Source organism: Saccopteryx bilineata, chromosome 2 (genome assembly GCF_036850765.1).
Source record: "Saccopteryx bilineata isolate mSacBil1 chromosome 2, mSacBil1_pri_phased_curated, whole genome shotgun sequence".
NCBI classification, from domain to species: domain Eukaryota; kingdom Metazoa; phylum Chordata; class Mammalia; order Chiroptera; family Emballonuridae; genus Saccopteryx; species Saccopteryx bilineata.
Genome location: NC_089491.1, coordinates 105,600,874 through 105,619,712, shown reverse-complemented (window position 1 = coordinate 105,619,712; position 18,839 = coordinate 105,600,874). Strand labels below are relative to the sequence as shown.

The 18,839-nt window shown below is 36.1% G+C and overlaps 1 protein-coding gene across 2 annotated transcripts in view; it reads left to right on the top strand.

The window, feature by feature from the left end:
- TMTC2 (transmembrane O-mannosyltransferase targeting cadherins 2) overlaps nucleotides 1–18,839 on the top strand; it is a 420,661-nt gene that overhangs the window by 193,268 nt on the left and 208,554 nt on the right. For both annotated transcript variants that reach the window (XM_066257560.1, XM_066257561.1), the window contains exon 3: nucleotides 16,485–17,313. In XM_066257560.1, coding sequence (XP_066113657.1) covers nucleotides 16,485–17,313 — 829 coding nt within the window. The remainder of the gene's footprint in view (nucleotides 1–16,484; nucleotides 17,314–18,839) is intronic.

Sequence of the window (18,839 nt, the reverse complement as noted above, 5' to 3'; positions counted from 1 at the left end):
GGCCCTCAAAAATGCGAATTCTTTAACTAATTTGAAATAAGATCAAACTTTTGGGGTGTATTGAAGTCTTATTCAAATAGAAGACGAATAGTGCGATGATTATGTGGGTTTCATCGTTTCCAGGCTCTTTTCTGTTTCAAAACCTTCTGTGAAGTTGCCTGTGAACTTTCTAAACACCTCAATTCCCGTACGTCATCTTTAAAAGTTAGTATATGATTAAAATTTAATTTTAAAACTCACACTAACACAGAGTGAAAGAAATGAGGCGGACGACATTACCACGAAGATTTCACCTGTTTACATTGGTAGCCACCACCAGCAGGCTTCAAAAATCGCCTTTTTTGCCAAGTTGCTTCTGGCAAGTAGACCCTTTTGGAGAGGCTATCAGAATGCAACCTGAACTGCAGAACTTTTCTTTGGTATTTTAGTTTGTTCCCAAATATCTCGCTCATGGCCACTTGGCAACGATATCAGTCATTTTTTATGTCTGTATAACATGAACTATGCAGCTAGTTTATTTGTAATTTGAGGGTAACGCATTTGATGATTAATTCTCGCTAATAAGAGTATGTGCTTAAGAAATGCTTATTTGATGATACAAATATTAATGTGTATTTGCAGGAAAGTCATTTCATGTATTTATAACAGATATTGCTATCTAGGTTTTCTGTTTTACTTTTCAAGAAGAACTTCCTTTTCAGAGTGATAAGTTGCATAGGTCTAAAAGGTCAATCTTCTTTTCATGAAAAGTCCATTGTTGTTGTTAAGGTAATTTAATATATTTATAACTAGACTTAACTTAGGTTACTGCTGATGTCACTACTTTCCTGCGCTTTGTATCTCTTCTATGTTAAAGGGAGCAAAGCCAATATCCCACCCAACAAAGATTTGGAAGTAGAGGGTTTTTTTTTTTCTGTAATAGATTCGACTAACTGTAACTCCCTTTGCTATTGCTACTCTGATGCATATGAAAATTTGGCATGGTCATTCATTTATTCTGTTTTCTTTTAGGCAGAGGTGAGGGGGTGGGTAGGTGATGACCCCTTCTGCTTGCTCAGTAAACCCGGAATGTTCTACTCAGCTGCTCTTGTGAGGATTCCAGTTCTGTTTGTTTCTGCTCTGAATGACTGCTAATTATACGGCCTAAGTATACAACACAGTGTTGTCTGGGAATTTCTGAATAGTTGTTATTACCAGATATTGAAAGAAAAATTATAAAATTGATGGATGTATTCGGAAGCCAAAATTTTCTTTCAAAATCTCTAATTACTCTGCCTTAGTTTCCCAATCCAAAAAAAAAAAAAGAGCAAATGTTTTATAAATAAATATGGCATTTTGAGAATAAAGACAAAATCCACATGAGAAATGTATAGGTGAAGGGCTTCATTTTTATTTATGAGGAAAAGTACATCATCATTTGTCCATTTTGACATCGTGTTTACTCTTTTTATTCATTGGTGGACAAGTGCAATTATGTAGCCACATAGTTTCATATATATAAAAACATCAAACATTGAATTTGGGCTTATTAATGAACACCTACATAAAAGGTATGTGTATTAAGTTTTATTTGTGTATATAAAAATCTTCTTCTTAGGGTTGTCTTTTGTATCTTAATAGGAAAACTCCCACACTCATTAAATAGCTGTCTATTAGAAAGTCTTTGAGAGAAGACGGCTGTATCTTGGCCTCCGCACTGAGGGACGTCTCATTAGAGTTTGTCTCTTTATGTTTCCAAAATGCTGGCCTCACATGCTCAACTCATTAATGAGGCTGGAACGCATCTCATAATGGCCGGTTTGTCCCACTGAAGCCATGCAGAGTTAAAAGAATGTTGCAGTTCCATCCATTGGCACAGGGACTGCATTTGCTTGCAATGCTGGACTTGAGAAGGGATGGATGGAAATGGGTTCCTTTTCTAAATTCAGCTCATTTGCGGCTGTTTAATTTTCATTTCTCTCCCTACAACATGCATTCTTAAAGTATAGGGAACGGAGTTTAATAAAAACCGAAAGTGTTTTGATGGTCAGAGAGGGTATCTTTTTTCTCAGATTACAAAGGCTATTGTCTTCAATATTTTCTTCATAAAGACTGGATTGTTTTTGTGGCTAACCTGATTTGACCATAGTGCACTGCCTGGTGGCAGTTGTTAAACCTCTTGTTTTAAGCTAAACAAGATTACTCTGAAGGCTGGCATTCAGGGGCTTGCTTTTTGTGTAACAGACCAGGGGCTATGGCACACCCCTTGCAGGTCCAGTAATTGAACTCTTTGGGTATTTCACTTCCTACTTGTTAGATCTAGAAGGAGCTTGCCATGGGTACACAAGAGATTGCTAACTGCTTGATTTCCCCATGTTAGTTTAGTGAAGAAGAGTGGGTCGCTATGCCAACAAAAATACCATAGCAGTGGGTTAAATTTTCATTATTTATTTATTTATTTTTCTTCTGTTTTCAAAGTGAGAGGATGGGAGATAGACCGACTCCCACATGCATTCCGTTTGGGATCCACTCAGTGACCCCCATCTGGGCAGATGCTCTGCCCATCTGGGGCCAGTTTCTCAGCTGAGCTATTTTAGCACCTGAGGCAGAGGCTCCATGGAGCCATCCTCAGTGCCCAGGACCAATGCACTTGAATCAGTCAAGCCATGTTTGTGGGAGGAGAAGAGAATGAGAAGAGAGAGAGGAAAAGTAGATGGTCCCTTCTCCTGTGTGTCCTGATTGGGAATTGAATGGGGGACATCCAGCCAGGGCCAGCAGTGCATTTAGAAGCCTCCTTTCCTCAATATTTTACTCCTTGGGATGTTTATAGTGCATTTAGGACATGCTATACAGTGTCAGACAAAGTCAAACAGGATTTGACATCAATATATTATCTTATACAATACATACAAATAACTGTGTTCATTTAACCTGAATTTTACTTTATTCTGTGGTCCACCTTTTTGCATTAACTTAGATGTCAGTTAAAATGTTAACATGCACTTAATGTTGGTGTTTAATTTTAAACTGTTTAATAGAGTCATTCTTGGTATCCACACATTCTGAAGTGACTTATATAAAATTGATGTAACCTATATTTCCCTCTAGTCTATAGCAGGGTATGCTTACATGTCACTTCAGTGCATGGACTCAGCTTAGTGCTTGGTGCATGGTACATTCAAATTTTCCTTTGTGGAACTTCCTGGGACTTTTTTTCCCCCCTGAAATTTTTGATATGTGGTTGGTTAAATCTGAGTACAAAAAACCCATGGATACAGAGGGCTGATTATATTTCTTAGCTTGAAACTCTCAGATCTTAATGTATCATAACTCATCTACTTAATATTATTTGTTCTCTAAAGTATTTTTCTAACTTTAAACTTAAAATTGTTTTTCCATTGGTGAGATAGATAGATAGAGATAGAGATGGGGGTGGGGGAGAAGCATCGACTTGTCACTAAGTTTTTCCATTTAGTTGTGCACTAATTGATTGCTTCTCCTACATACCCTGACCTGGTGTTGAACCTGAGACCTTGGAGTGCCGGGTTGATGCTTTATCCATTGAGCAACCTGGCCAGTGCTTGTTTTCTAAAGTTACTATTCTGGTAACAACCATTTTTTAAATAGATTTTATTAGGTAGAACAGTTTTAAGTTAACAAAAATTGAGAAGGTGGAATTGAGTTTCTTCCATTTAATTCTCACCCAGTTTCCCCTATTATTGTCATCTTATATTAGTATAGTACATGTAATTAATTAACCAGTGCTGGCACAGTATTATTAAATGAAGGTCATCATTTACTCAGATTTCTGTCATTTTTACCTAATGTTCTTTTTCTTTTCCAAGGTGCCATCTAGAACAGATGGACGTATGGGTATTTATTTTATACATTGGGTTATATTTCAGTATCACTTTACTTACTGTGTTCAAACTGTTCCAGCTTTGGCCATTGGGAGCACTTCAAGCAGATTCCTGTGTCCTTTTGACACTTTTTTTTTTTGACAGAGACAAAGTCAGATAAGGACAGACAGGAAGAGAGATAGATGAGAAGCATCAATTCTTCATTGCGGCATCTTAGTTGTTCGTTGATTGATTTCTCATATGTGCCTTGACCCCAGGGGCTACAGCAGAATGAGTGACCCCTTGCTTGAGTCAGTGACCTTGGGCTCAAGCCAGCGACCATGGGTTCATGTCTGTGATCCCACACTCAAGCTGGTGAGCCTACGCTCAAGCCAGATGAGCCCGCGCTCAATCTGGAAACCTCAGGGTTTCGAAGCTGGGTGCTCCGCGTCCCAGTTCAACACTCTGTCCTCCGTGCCGCCACCTGGTCAGGCCCTTTTGACACTTTGACTTATCCTTTTGTGTGTGTGTGTGTGTGTGCGCGCGCGCGCGCACGCACGCATGTTGAGTACTTTCTCACTTTCTTGCACTGATAAATGCTCCAGGCTCATATTGTAAATTTCCTACTTCCCTTCCCCATTCTAAAATCAGTTCATTTCTTCAAGGAACCCAGGTTACTTTTATTGGAAAAGGATTAGAAATCAAGATGGGGCCTGACCAGGCAGTGGTGCAGTGGATATAGTATTGGACTGGGATGCTGAGGAACAAGATTCTAAAACCTTGAGGTTGCCGGCTTGAGCCCAGGCTCACCAGCTTGAGCATGGGGTCGTTGGCTTGAGCGTGGGATCATAGACATGACTCATGGTCACTGGTTTGAGCTCAAAGGTCACTGTCCTGAAGCCCCAGGTTGCTGGCTTGAGCAAGGGCTCACTTTCTCTGCTGGAGTTCCCCAGTCAAGACACATACCAAAAAACAATCAATGAACAACTAAGAAGACTAAGGAGCCTCAATGAAGAATTGATGCTTCTCATCTCTCTTCCTTCAATCCTGTCTGTCTCTTTCTGCCCCCCACCCCTGTAAAAAAAATCAAGGTGAGAACACCAGGCGATACTATTTAAAAAGTAAATAAAACAAATATTTAAGTAAAATTCAGAAGAATCTCTTGCAAGTATGATTCAGTGGAAGAAGAATATCTGGTCATTTTAGATTTATTCTCTTTACAGCTTTTAATATTCTAAATGTTAATTTTTACCAATGTTAGCTAGCATCATATGTCTGAATAAAGATTATGAGGAATTTTAAATAGGCTAATAGTTGTGATTGTAACTGAAATAAAAATAAAAGCTTTTGTTTCTGGTGAACTTTTACTACCAAATCAACCCAATAATGTGTGATTTTAAACTTTGAATATGTATCATGTGTTATTCAATGTCAGATACATGAATATGTTTTTGACACTCTGGATTTTTATACAAACAATACTCTCTTTTGATGAAAACCTTGTTGGTAATGGTAATCTGGTCTGAAAAAAATCTAAATTTTCATCAATGAAATTCAGTCTATACTTGATTTGTTAAGCTGTTATGTTTATCTGGGCATGCATGAATACTTTCTGATGGATGTTAGAACTCAACATGAAGTATTAAGGTGTATTACAGAGTTAGCTTGAATAAATGAAAGAATTGCAGATAATCAAAAATGATGACTATCTCAGTATTATAACATGCTTGTTATATTCTTAATTTTTAAATTCTTTGCTCACAAAAAGTGTCCATACATTAAACTTTCTATATTTTGAAATACCAACCATTAAAGTTATTTTATTTTGTCTGTTAGTTGATGTGGAAAAAAGTTTCTAATGTTGTATAAACGGTAATAAGGAAACCTATATTTCATTGAAGAGAAACAGAAGTACCCTGACAACTTTATTATGGCCAAACTTTGATCAAGCTCATGAATATGTGCTAGAAACAATTACTAAATATCCTTTAGACATGAACTCTTTCATGTCACAAATTCAGAAACATACGCTTTTATATTTATGTTTTGGGGTATGTATATAATGAGATCTGTTTTGGGGAAGGAAGGCAGAGAAATCTAGTTTTATTGATATGAGGAGAACTTATGTCTACAATGATGAGTGATGGATAGAAAATAGAAGATGTTAAATTTTTGTTATGTCTGGATAGCCTTTTCTCTCAGTTATTCTTATAACTTTTAGATACTGATTTTTATCTACTTTATTATTACAACTATACTGTCATTGCCAAGGGCTTAATTTGGAATTAAATGAGCCTTATGCTTAAGTAATTTATTTTCATTAGTTTGGCAAAAAGTGAGTCTCATGATAGTTTTAATATTCTACATGAGAATGTTTACATTTTTCTTTCATCGAGTCTAAAATATTCCTTTTCAGTTTCTTTTATGCCCCATAAAAATATGAGCTCAGAAGACAACATTGGAGCTGTCACCATGAATAGCAGTTTTTCTTGAATAACAGAGAGGGGAGTTGACTTTTTTTGTTTTGTTTAGTTCTTTTATCATTTACATTTAAATTATGTAATATAGTTATATTTCCTATGAACTTTAAAAATAGCATTCGTTACTCTTCCCTGGGTACTGTTTGATTAGAAACCATTCTCTTTCCTAAATACCACCTATACTTAAAAAAAAGTCTTTATATGAAAGGAGCTACTCCTTTATGTTTATTTTTCTCTTGTGTTCTTGCTTTAGACAAATTCTTCCATAGAATAAAATAGTTTACTACAGGGCTTCTTAAAAGGCATTGCCACTAATTAATATGGTAGAGTCTTCTTATTAGCCTGGGTTTTATATTTCAGGTTAGATGTGGGAAGGATTTTGATATTTTATGATAAATTTTACATTAGTAACTGATTAACTAATAGCTATGTTCTTTTATTCATTTAGTGTACCCAAAGACTAGAGAGTATATTATATTCTTAGCTGATTTACATATTATGATTTCCTATGCCTGACAAGTCCAAAAAAAATACCTTGGAAATTTTATAACTAGAAAGATATAGGCCCTGACCGGTTGGCTCAGCAGTAGAGCATAGGCCCGGCGTGTGGAAATCCCGGGTTTGATTCCCGGTCAGGGCACACAGGAGAAACACCCATCTGCTTCTCTAGCCTTCCCCCTCTTCTTTCTCCCTGTCTCTCTCTTCCCCTCCCGCAGCCAAGACTCCATTGGAGCAAAGTTGGCCTGGGTGGTAAGGAGGCTCCATGGCCTCCACCTCAGATGCTATAATGGCTCCGGCTGCAATGGAGCAACTCCCTAGATGGGCAAAGCACCACCCCCTGGTGGGCATGCTAGGTGGATCCAAGTTGGGTGCATGTGGGAGTCTGTCTGACTGCCTCATTGCTTCTAACTTTGGAGAAATACAAAAAAAAAGGAAAGACACAGTTTTTTTTTAATGAAATGGAGATTAGAGCTGATTTCCCTTTTTATGTTAAAGAACTTTTAAAGGGATAAAAAGCATATTTAAACTTTAAGAAAATTAAATTTTCATAAAGCAGATTTTTATCTATTTATATATGATATTTTGTAAATAAACAGTGAATTAAAACATGAGGGAACCCTGTCCACTCAATAATCTACATGAAATGTGTCTGATAAGATTTTCTTTTTTTAGTGATGCAATAATTTTTTCATTTCTAATTTTACTTTTGTAATGAGGTTGTAGTCAGAAAAATGTTCCTCCAGAACATATATCTTGCTTTTATGTGTACTTTTCACTGGGGAGAGGGCGAATGGAGACAGGCAGAAAATGTGATGTAAATATGACAAGGCCAAGTTTCTGTATATGTTGACAACCAAGGTATTTTTAAGTGATCTTGGAATTGTACAATATTGTTTAATATATAAACCCTCATGGGAGATTGGGAGTAAAGATTTATTTTAACAGGATTTAAAACAGGGGGCCCCAAACTATGGCCCATGGGCCACATGCGGCCCCCTGAGGCCATTTATCCGGCCCCCACCGCACTTCCAGAAGGGGCACCTCTTTCATTGGTGGTCAGTGAGAGGAGCATAGTTCCCATTGAAATACTGGTCAGTTTGTTGATTTAAATTTACTTGTTCTTTATTTTAAATATTGTATTTGTTCCCATTTTGTTTTTTTACTTTAAGATATGTGCAGTGTGCATAGGGATTTGTTTATAGTTTTTTTATAGTCCGGCACTCCAACAGTCTGAGGGACAGTGAACTGGCCCCCTGTGTAAAAAGTTTGGGGACCCCTGATTTAAAATATGTGAGATAATGATGGGTAGACACTAACTTTTGGTGGGGGTCAGAGTTAAGGAATCATATATCTGAATACAGTATACTCTGCTTAATTACTGGGACAGGTTCTGAGAACTGCATTATCAGGTTACTTTGTTATTGTGGAAATATCATAGAACGTACCTACACAACCTACAAGTGTAGCCAACTACACACTGAGGCCAGAAGGTAAAGCCTGTTGCTCCTAGGCTACAAACCTGTATAGCAGATTTTTACTGTACTGAATACTCTAACATAGGTGTTTATCATCAGTATCAAGTATCATGTACGGTAACAATTGTTTGCACTGTAATTTTATCTGACTGACAGTGCAGTATGTTTGTTTACACCAGCATCACCATTCATAGTTCTGCTCCATTAAAATCTAGTGAGATCACCATTGTATTTATATATGTGAGCTTTTTCTGATTAAAATTTAATGTGATGCATGTTCATCATCGTATGCTTAGTGTAATTATAGCTATACTGGGGGGGGGAGACGACATATGTACATATGCATTTTTGAAAAATGTTATCTTTTTCAGAATGGCCTGTATGATTTTATAATGCACATATTTTGCAACATGATTTTTCACTAGTCATGTTAACATATAATTAATGAATGATTTGATGTATTTGTCTTAATTATATATAATTTTCATGTTGATATAGATGTATGCATATATACCCGTATTTACCCATGTATAAGACACACCATTTTTTGAAAAATTTGGGGTCTAAAAACTGGGTGCGTCGTATACAGTGGTTATAGATTTTTTTTACTTGCATTTCCTGCTTTTTCACGCTTTGTTTTTGTGCTCATTGTTGAAGACAGTGATTCGTCATCAGACACAGATGAGGACCAGCTAATGGATGGGAGTTTTGACAGTGATGAGGAGTTATATGAATTTTATGATGAATAAAACTTGAATTCAGTAACTTTATACAATATATATTTGTTTCAAATTTTGGGTCCCAAAATTAAGGTGTGTCTTATACATAAGGGCATCTTATACATGGGGAAATAATGTGTGTGTATGTATGTGTATATATATATATAGATACATATATATATTTATATGTATGTATATATATAGTATGTGTATATATACACACACATTAGGTAACTAATGTATATACATAATGTGTGTATATATATAAATGTACTACTCTTCATATCTATTTATCTATCTACCTACCTACCTACTTATCTATCTATATGGATTTTTTCTTTTAGTGGCATTATAGATTTAAAGGATACGGGTATACCATGATTTATTTTCATATTGCCTTATTAAAATTTTTATCTATTTCTTAATTTTTGCCTTCATAAGCAATAGTAAACTTGATGTTCTTATATTTAGGTCAAAAATGATTTTTTTTTTAGTGTAGGTAACTAAATCTATAATAGATTACCAAATCATTGGGGATACAAATTGTTAATTTTTTCTAAATACTTCCAAAGTTATCACCAAAACTATACCATTTTCCCCAATATGTGACAGTTCTTGTTTCAAAAACAATTTTAGTGAATTTTATATCCATTTTTTCCAGTTCTTTTTTTACTTAGATTCATGTGAAACACAGTTTTTCAGTTTGATTTTTCATTTTTATTGATGAATAAAATAGATCATTTTTTCTAGGTTTTTGTTGCCTTTTTCCTGAATTTCCTGTCTATATTTTTAATCCTTTTTTTTTCTGTTGTATTATGTGCTTTCTGTGATTCATATTTAGGAGACTTAATTTTTCTCCCCTGGAAACAAATCCTCTGTTTTTTGTGTAGTGCAACTAAACAAATATTTCAACCCTGAATTCTACTTATACAAAGATCTCCATTTCTTTGGAGCCTGACCTTCATGACACTCACCACTAACTCATTATACTTAGAATTCAATTTGTTCCTTCCTCAGCTTGAGAGAAAACGTTATTTATGTTTCATTATGGTTTATTCATTTAGGTTGAGGAAAATATGCTTTAAAACTTTCTGAAAAGCAGCCTCTAGGCCAACAGTATTTTTAGTGTCAGTACTAAGAATTAGACTCCTACAAATATGATTCTCAACTTGAGCTGCATTAGAGTCAGTCCCCTATGGAGAATTTAGTTAGACCAAGGCATTGGTATTTTTAAAAAGCGCACAGTTGACATTGATGGTCTTTTAAGATGAAAAATTATCCTGTAAGGCACTAGGATTCTTGTTCTCATGATGTGTTTTTCTAGACTAAAGAGAGTACGTGAAGCTCCAAGAACAGGAGGTCTGTCCTCTCTCTTCTTAGGAGTGTATATACATGCACAGTAGGGTGCCTGCCACACACAGCAGCCTTAAATGATGTGTTGATTGAACTGATCATACTTTCGCTATTACATTGCAATCATTTTCTAATGCTCCCGATCAAAGGTTATAGTCAGATTTTTAAATTTTCCTGACATTGAAGTCTTATCTTCTATGTGTGGATTTTCACCAGTTCACACTTTAAAGTCCATGATGGCAACTACTCAGAACTCTCATGCCTTATCTCAGAAATACCTGTGCTGAATCAATTTGATACACCAAGCCAAAAGCAAAGAAATGCTAAGGCTAATTTTATGGTCACTTGGCTTCTAGCTGTAGCTCAATGAAAATTTGTTAGTTTGATTTAATCCATAAATCATAGCACAGGAACTAAAATTAATAAATAAAATCTTTTCCATACTTTCTTTTACCTTATTTGTGAGGGCATATCCACAGGAACAGTAAATGAGGTTATAAGAGAGATTTGGTTTTATCAGAATCTCATTTTTTTTTCTTTTTTTATTTATTTTTTTCTGAAGCTGGAAACGAGGAGAGACAGTCAGACAGACTCCCGCATGCGCCCAACCGGGATCCACCCGGCACGCCCATCAGGGGGCAATGCTCTGCCCACCAGGGGGCGATGCTCTGCCCCTCTGGGGCTTCACTCTGTCCAGCGCCTGGGGCAGAGGCCAAGGAGCCATCCCCAGCGGTCTGGGGCCATCTTTGCTCCAATGGAGCCTTGGCTGCGGGAGGAGAAGAGAGAGACAGAGAGGAAGGAGAGGGGGAGGGGTGCAGAAGCAGATGGGCACTTCTCCTGTGTGCCCTGGCCGGAAATCGAACCCGGGACTTCTGCACGCCAGGCCGACGCTCTACCACTGAGCCAAACGGCCAGGGCCAGAATCTCATTTTTGTAAGTGACAAATGTTACCTAGATTCTAAAGAAAGCATTAACGAGACTTGAAAGTTGTGATTTCAAATTTCGACTGATATGGAACGTGGCAGCCATCATGAAGTCTGAGAAACTCTTCCACTTTAAACCTTTCCATTTCGATTATCTTTTATCTGTTCGGTTTTTCTTTCATTTGTCATTTATTTCACCGTTACAGACTTCACCACTGAGGTAGAATGAGTGTGAGACCGTCTCATTTCGGAACGCTATTGTCTCTCGATCTTACTTATTATGTCAGTTGTTTAAATGGGAGACTGTGAACTCTTTTAATATGTGAAGTTCTACAGAAATTAACGCTAGCACTTTATTTTTTACTTATGCTTTTTTATTTCTATGTATTTCCCCAGCATTTAGACTTACATAACATTTACCATTGCATGGTTTTTATTATTTATGTCTTTACTTTGTAGTTTATTGCATTTAAATGTTCTTCCAGCATCACAAACACTGGCATCATTTCTATCAGATCTTAAATCTTCATGTCTTAGTTTGATAATAATTTAATAAAATTTAGTAAGTTACTAAAAATGCTTTTATAAAAAATTAATGAATGAGGCATTTATGAATAATGGCTAAAATGCCATTTCTATCTCTAATATGGCATTTCTATCTCTAGGAATAAAATAGAATTATGCAATTATTAAAGCCAGCTAATTCTGGAGTCTCATGACCAGCAAAGAAACCTGACTGTATTTCCCTCCCCATGTGGTTCTTTTACTGCTTCGCTTTTCCTCTTGCCTGATGGTGGTTGTTTGTGTCCTACTGTCTCTCTTTCCTCCTCTCCGCTCAGTCCCACCAGAAGATGCTGTATGTGTGCTGCGGAAGCCAGCACAACCAGAAGATATTGTAATGGAATGGCCTGCAGTTAACACCCTGAAAATGGACTTTCGGTACAAATATAAAACCGAATTGTTTTTCAAGTTCAGTCTTCTTTTTTTTTTTTAATCTATGGTCTCTTTTTTCATTTATTTTTGCCAAATGATATACTTCTCCCTTCTATAATCTAAGACTACTCAATTATGTGATTGATCAGTCAAGTTAGTACAACTTTTCACATTTGGTTTTGTGTGGTTTAATTTTTTTCTACAATCAAGAAATTTTAAGACTTTTGCTGCGTAGGATTTTAGAGGAGCCGACATAATGGTTTGCAGAAGTTATTTTGTTTATTTATTTTTTTAAAAAATCTTTATTGAATTTATTGATGTGGCATTGGTTAATAAAATTATACAGGTTTCAGGAGCATAATTCAACAATACATCATCTGTATACTGCATTGTTTGTTCACCACCCCAAGTCTCCCTCCATCACCATCTCTCCTGCTCTGAATTATTTCATATTTTTAGATGAGACCTGAAAGCTAAAGATGATGACTAAACATAATACACCCCTGCCCTTAAAAATCCAAATAGCATTACCAAAATTAATTTTGAGCAGAAGTCTACCACTGATGTTTTTAGAACACTGAAGCAGTGAATTCTGTGAATTTAGCATTACTGTGATTAGATATTAATGAACAATCCCATCTCTTAAAATTGTCCTTAATTTCAGTTTGTTTGCTGTTTCTCATTTTTCTTATTCTTTTTTTTATACCTGGAATTACTCCTCTTTAAGTATTTAAAATATTTTTAAAAATAATTTGGAAACATAAAACTGGACATATCCTCAAGGGAACCACTCAGTAAACTCTCATTAATTATTGTAAAATTTGGGAATACTGTTTCTGTGTTAAAAAGAGATTACCAGTTAGGAGGGGACTATTGCGATAATCCAAGTCTTGGCATTTTGAACCAGAGTGATGACAGAAGAGATGGAGAGGAATGGACAAATCAGGCTGTATTTTGAAAAGCAAGTAAGAGGATTTGGTAATGCATGGAGCATGGAGTGAAGGAGAAAGGCTGTGGAGAACTGCTTACAGAGTATTATCATGATCTCAGGTATAATGACTGGAGGAGAAACTGATTCATAGAAGATAAGAAGTCAAGTTGTATATTGGACATTCTGAGTTGAGATACCTAAGTGAATGTGCTTAACAGACAATTGACTGAAGGGCTATGGAGGTGAAGTGAGTTGCAGGTGGAGAGATTAGGATATAGTAATGTTGTAAAGTACCCAATCCACAATTCCGCAGGTTTTCGTAGAGGCATGTAGTCCAAATAAGTTTTTGAAAATTTTTATTAAAGAAGGAAATTTATTAAATATGCTGGCCGCATTTATCTTACATGGGGCAGCAGTCCCAAGTCGTGTTTCTTATTAATATTCTAGGGGTTGGTTATATATCCTTAATTATACATGAAAGGGGAAAAAGCATGACATCACAACCTTTGTCTTTACCTACATAGGTTTGGGGAAAGGATGAAGGGAGCGGGGATGGGACACAATTCATTAGCAATTTTATAACATCTGTCTATAGGATTCATAAAAAATGCTTCTACACATTAAAACTTACAAGGCAACACAATGGTAAAAATGTCACTTTACATACCACAAGACACTTCTATATTTTCTAGTGTTCATTTGCTATTCCTTTGCCCAGAGATACACACATTAACTACATGCTTTTAGGAGGGGAGAGGTAGTTTCCATGGGGACAAATGCCTGTAAATGGCCCAGTAATATAAGAAAAGGTTTAATTTAATTTTCTCTGCCTGCACCTGGATAGCTATTCACCCATTTCCCCCAGGTGTCAGAGAATCCAAGTCTGCTTCCCCTTTGCATTTACAACACAGTGCCATTGGCCATCTTGGTTTTATGCTAATCACACAAGTACAAAGATCATTTACAAAATCTCTGTGTATGCCTAGCCCAAGTTAATAAAATGTTCTTTGAGCTTCCTAAAATATTAATATTAATTCTGTAGCCTTTGGTACCTTACAACAGTAATAATTTTTACAATCATAAATCTGGCTGAGATCATTAGGTTCAGAGTGGAGTGGAGATGATGGTCTATGACTAATTTTGTGGCTTCCAGCAATTAAAAATGGGTGAGTGAGAAGAATCTGAGAAGGATAGTCCAGTGGCAGTTGCATGTCATACAGAGATGATTATAAGTTGCACAGGGTCAAGATATATTACTCTTTTTTTAAAAATTGATATATAATTGACATAATAGTTTTTTGTGTACAAAATAATAATTTGATATATGTGTATATTGTGAAATGATTATCTCAGTAAGTATAGTTAACATCATCACACATAGTTACGAAAATGTATTATTTCTTGTGATGAGGACTTTCAAGGTCTGCTCTGCCAGCAACTTTCAAATATACCAATTCGGTATTGTTAAATATAGTCACCACACAATACATCGCGTCCCTGGGGCTTATTTATCTTATTACTGGGACTTTGGAATCAATTTACATTCCCACCAACTGTACACAAGTTTTCTCTTTTTTCCACATCTTTGCCAACATTTGTTATTTCTTGTCTTTTTGGTAATAGCCATTATAAAATAAGTGGGGTGATATCTGGTTGTGGTTTTGATTTGCGCTTCCCTGATGATTAGTAATGTTGAGCATCTTGTCATGTACCTACTGATCACCTGTATATCTTTTTTGGAAAATGTCTATTTAGATCCTCTGACCATTTTGTAATTGACATTTTTTTCTATTGAGTTGTATGAATTATTTATATATTTTGGATATTAATGTATAATTTGCAGAAATTCTCTTCATGCCATAAATTACCTTTCATTTCATTGACTGTTTCCTTTGCAGAAGCTTTTTAGTTTAACCTAATCATACTTGTTTATTTTGGCTTTTGTTGACTCTTGTGGATTGTTTTATAAACTCAATATTTGCAATATGCATTGTAAGTTTCCAAGTACCAGTCTTAATGTCATTGGGTGAGAAAGCTTTATGCAAGGCAAGAATGTGTGCATTAAAAGATCGCATTAGCAGTGAATCATTAAGGTTGATTTGCTGTCCATCCCTCCCTGATTTCATTTTCAAGACTTAGATTTTTTGAGGTTACTAAATTCTTATTTAGGTAGAAAGAGTTTACCAGAACATCCTATTAACAAGGATGTCTTTTAGCTTCCTCTCACAGTTTTCTTTCTCTGAATATAAATAAGTCCATTTTAAAGTCATTTTATTTCTAATTTTATTTTACTTTTGTTTATTTTTTGAGAGAGAGAGATAGGAAGGTAGAGCGATGAGAAGCATCAACTCATAGTTGCTTCTCTTTAGTTGTTCATTGATTGCTTCTCAAACGTGCCTTGACCCCAGGGGGAGGACTTGGCTTAAGCTAAGCCAGTGATGCCTTGCTCAAGCCAGTGACTTTGGGCTTTAAGCTGGTGACTGTTGGGCTCAAGCCAGTGACCCTGGGATCTATGATTCTGCACTCAAGCCATGACTCAGTGCTCTAGCTGGTAAGCCCACACTCAAGCTGGAAACCTTGGGGTTTTGAACCTGGGGTCTCCGCCTCCCAGGTCAACACTATAAACACTGCACCACTTCTGGTCAAGCTAAAGTCATTTTATTTTTAAAAAGTTGTAATCAACATGAAAAATTTCACATGAAGAGTATTATTAAATGGTTAAGTCACAGATGTCAAGGGCAGCATAGTGTAGCATATGAAAGCCTGGTCAAGCTAAAGTTATAAATTCTGCAAGGAGATTTAAGACAATGGAACAGGACTGTCATAGACATGGCTAAATAGTATTTCTACATTTGAGCTGAGCAAAATCTTATTAAACCTCATATATTTTTGTCATGACTGCTCTTTGTTGTTTTTTTTTTCCAGAATCTAAATTATAAAATGAAAGAACTCAGTTTTTAGGTGCCTACTATATCTCCTACAAAAGGCTAAGTACTTTCTCATTATGGTCTCATTTTGACCTAATGGTAATTCCAAGGAAATATATTCATCCTATTTTGTAGAGGTCAAGAAATTGAAGCTTTGATGATTGGTACTTTAGAAAAAGAATAAGAAGAAAAGATACCAGACGTTATATACAGAGCAGGATTCCACCGTCAACTTTTTTTTTTTTTTAGGTTAAAATTTCCCTCAACATGTTTAAAAGGGGATGGAAATGAAGTCGAATATTTGAGACATAATGCTTTGTTTTTAACTGTCCACTTACAAATGTATCTCTTCTCTAAATGTGAAGTGAAGTGTTCCCATGCTATATTGATGATCTTAATTTTTCCCCCTCTCTTTTGGTTTCAGGGGAAGAATTTGTCTCTTTTCCTCAGCATTAGTTTGTTAACTCTCTGGGGGACTTCTCTTTTGGGCGCCCGTTTATACTGGATGGGGAACAAACCGCCAAGTTTTTCCAACTCGGACAACCCGGCTGCTGATTCTGATAGCCTCCTGGCTCGCACACTCACCTTCTTATACTTGCCAACCAAGAATCTCTGGCTGCTGTTCTGCCCAGATACCCTCAGTTTTGATTGGTCAATGGATGCCGTGCCTCTGCTCAAAACAACTTGTGATTGGAGAAACCTACACACTGTGGCCTTCTATATTGGACTCCTCCTCCTTGCCTACTACAGTTTAAAGAGCCCAAGCCTGGACAGAGAATGTGAAGGGAAATTTGTCACAAATGGCAAGCAGGATGCAAATGGACATAGCTGCCATTCAGATGTGGAGTACCGGAACTCAGAGATTAAACCCAGCTTTGCATCCAAAGTAGAAAATGGCATTAAAAATAATGCATCGCAGACAACACCACTTCCTTCTACGGAGAACATTGTTGTTCTGTCTTTGTCTTTGTTAATAATCCCCTTTGTTCCTGCCACGAACCTATTTTTCTATGTTGGCTTTGTAATTGCAGAGCGAGTATTATATATTCCTAGTATGGGCTTCTGCCTCCTCATTACAGTGGGGGCCCGAGCCCTTTATGTCAAAGTCCAGAAGCGGTTTCTCAAGAGCTTGATTTTCTATGCGACAGCTACGTTAATAGTTTTCTATGGACTCAAGACTGCCATCAGGAATGGAGACTGGCAGAATGAGGAAATGCTGTATAAGTCAGGGATAAAAGTAAACCCAGCTAAAGGTAATACTTTATTTTATGCTTTGCCCAGACAGTTTGCTCTCCCTGCCTTTGTACATCTATGTTTCTTGCCTAAAAACACAGAATTAAGGGTTAAGAGGTTTTTTTAAGCAATGCCCTCCTCTTTTTTTCCAATTTTTTAAGAGATGAATAGTACAAGTTAGAGACATATTAGCATTCCATATTTGGAATAGGGAAGTGTTTTCTGATGATTTGGGCTACATTCGTTCAGAAGAATTAGAACTCCTGATATGTGAAAATATTGACTATCATAAGAGTTTTAAAATTGCTTGGTTTCTACATTTTAAAATAACAATATAGACATCATCATATAATAAAAGTCAGGTTAAAACACAAGTATACTTTAGCTCTTTTGTTTTCTAAGCATCAACTACAGAATTAGCACAAGAATTACATATTTAATCAATTTGGGGGTAAGTCTACCTCTGAACCTTGGAATGGTGTCTCTAGGTATCAGTGTGTATGCGTGCAACTGTGAATCACCCTTAGCTTTGCAGAGGCTAAATCATTGGGGTATTGCCAAGTAGTTAGCACATTTATTTAAGAGTTCTTAAGTCACTTTGGGAAGTAAATTTTTCACTGTACCATGAGAAGATTGATCATACTTTTTATTATTGTTTTTTACTTAGAAAGTCTTTTTGCAAATCTTAATCTCTAACGAGAGTAGAAAGCAGTCTTCTTTAAAACATAGATGTATAGTCAAAAGCTGTTAGAATGGATTTCTCTGGATTAGGCAATTAAATGGTGTGGGAAGCTTGGAGAAACTGAACGAAAGTAAGTTTATATTTTAGGGGCAGAAATATATCGTAGTAAGTAGTGCCAAATAGTCTTGTTCTTCATAAGCCATGTTTTAGTTATGTGTTCTTTAAAGTATTTTTGCTTGCATGTAATTTGAACAGGTATTTTTCTACTTTTCCCAACACAGTTCTATACCAGTGTTTAAATATTAAAAGCACAAAACTGTTGTATGTAATTGTCTGCTGATATGTGTCAGGATACAAAGATCTAGACCATCGACTTTGAACCTTTTTCATCTCATGGCACACATAAATTAATTACTGAAATTTGCAGCACCCCCCCCCCAAAAAAATCTTACATATTTTTTGCTAATCTGACAGAAAAAAAATAGGTATAATTTTCATTTATTCATACTGGATAGTTATTGTTGTGGTTGACTGTTGTTACTTTCTTATTTAATAATCTAAGGGAGAAGAGGTCGGTGCCCCTGACTAAATAATCAGGTTGCAGGTTTTAAAAATTCTTGTGGCACACTGTGTGGAAATTGCTGATCTAGACACACCAGGAGCGATTCTGGCATCCTTATCTGATTACCAGTGTTAAGAATTCAGTGAACAGCTATACATTTCTTTAAGCCAAGGAGCTAATCATTGGTATTTATAATAGTTAATAGATTGCAGTGATTTTAATGGGATTAGAAGCTTTAAAATGTAGCTAGTGTATAGCATATTCTCCTGGAAAAGTCTTCACCAAATGGCTCTTTTAGGTAG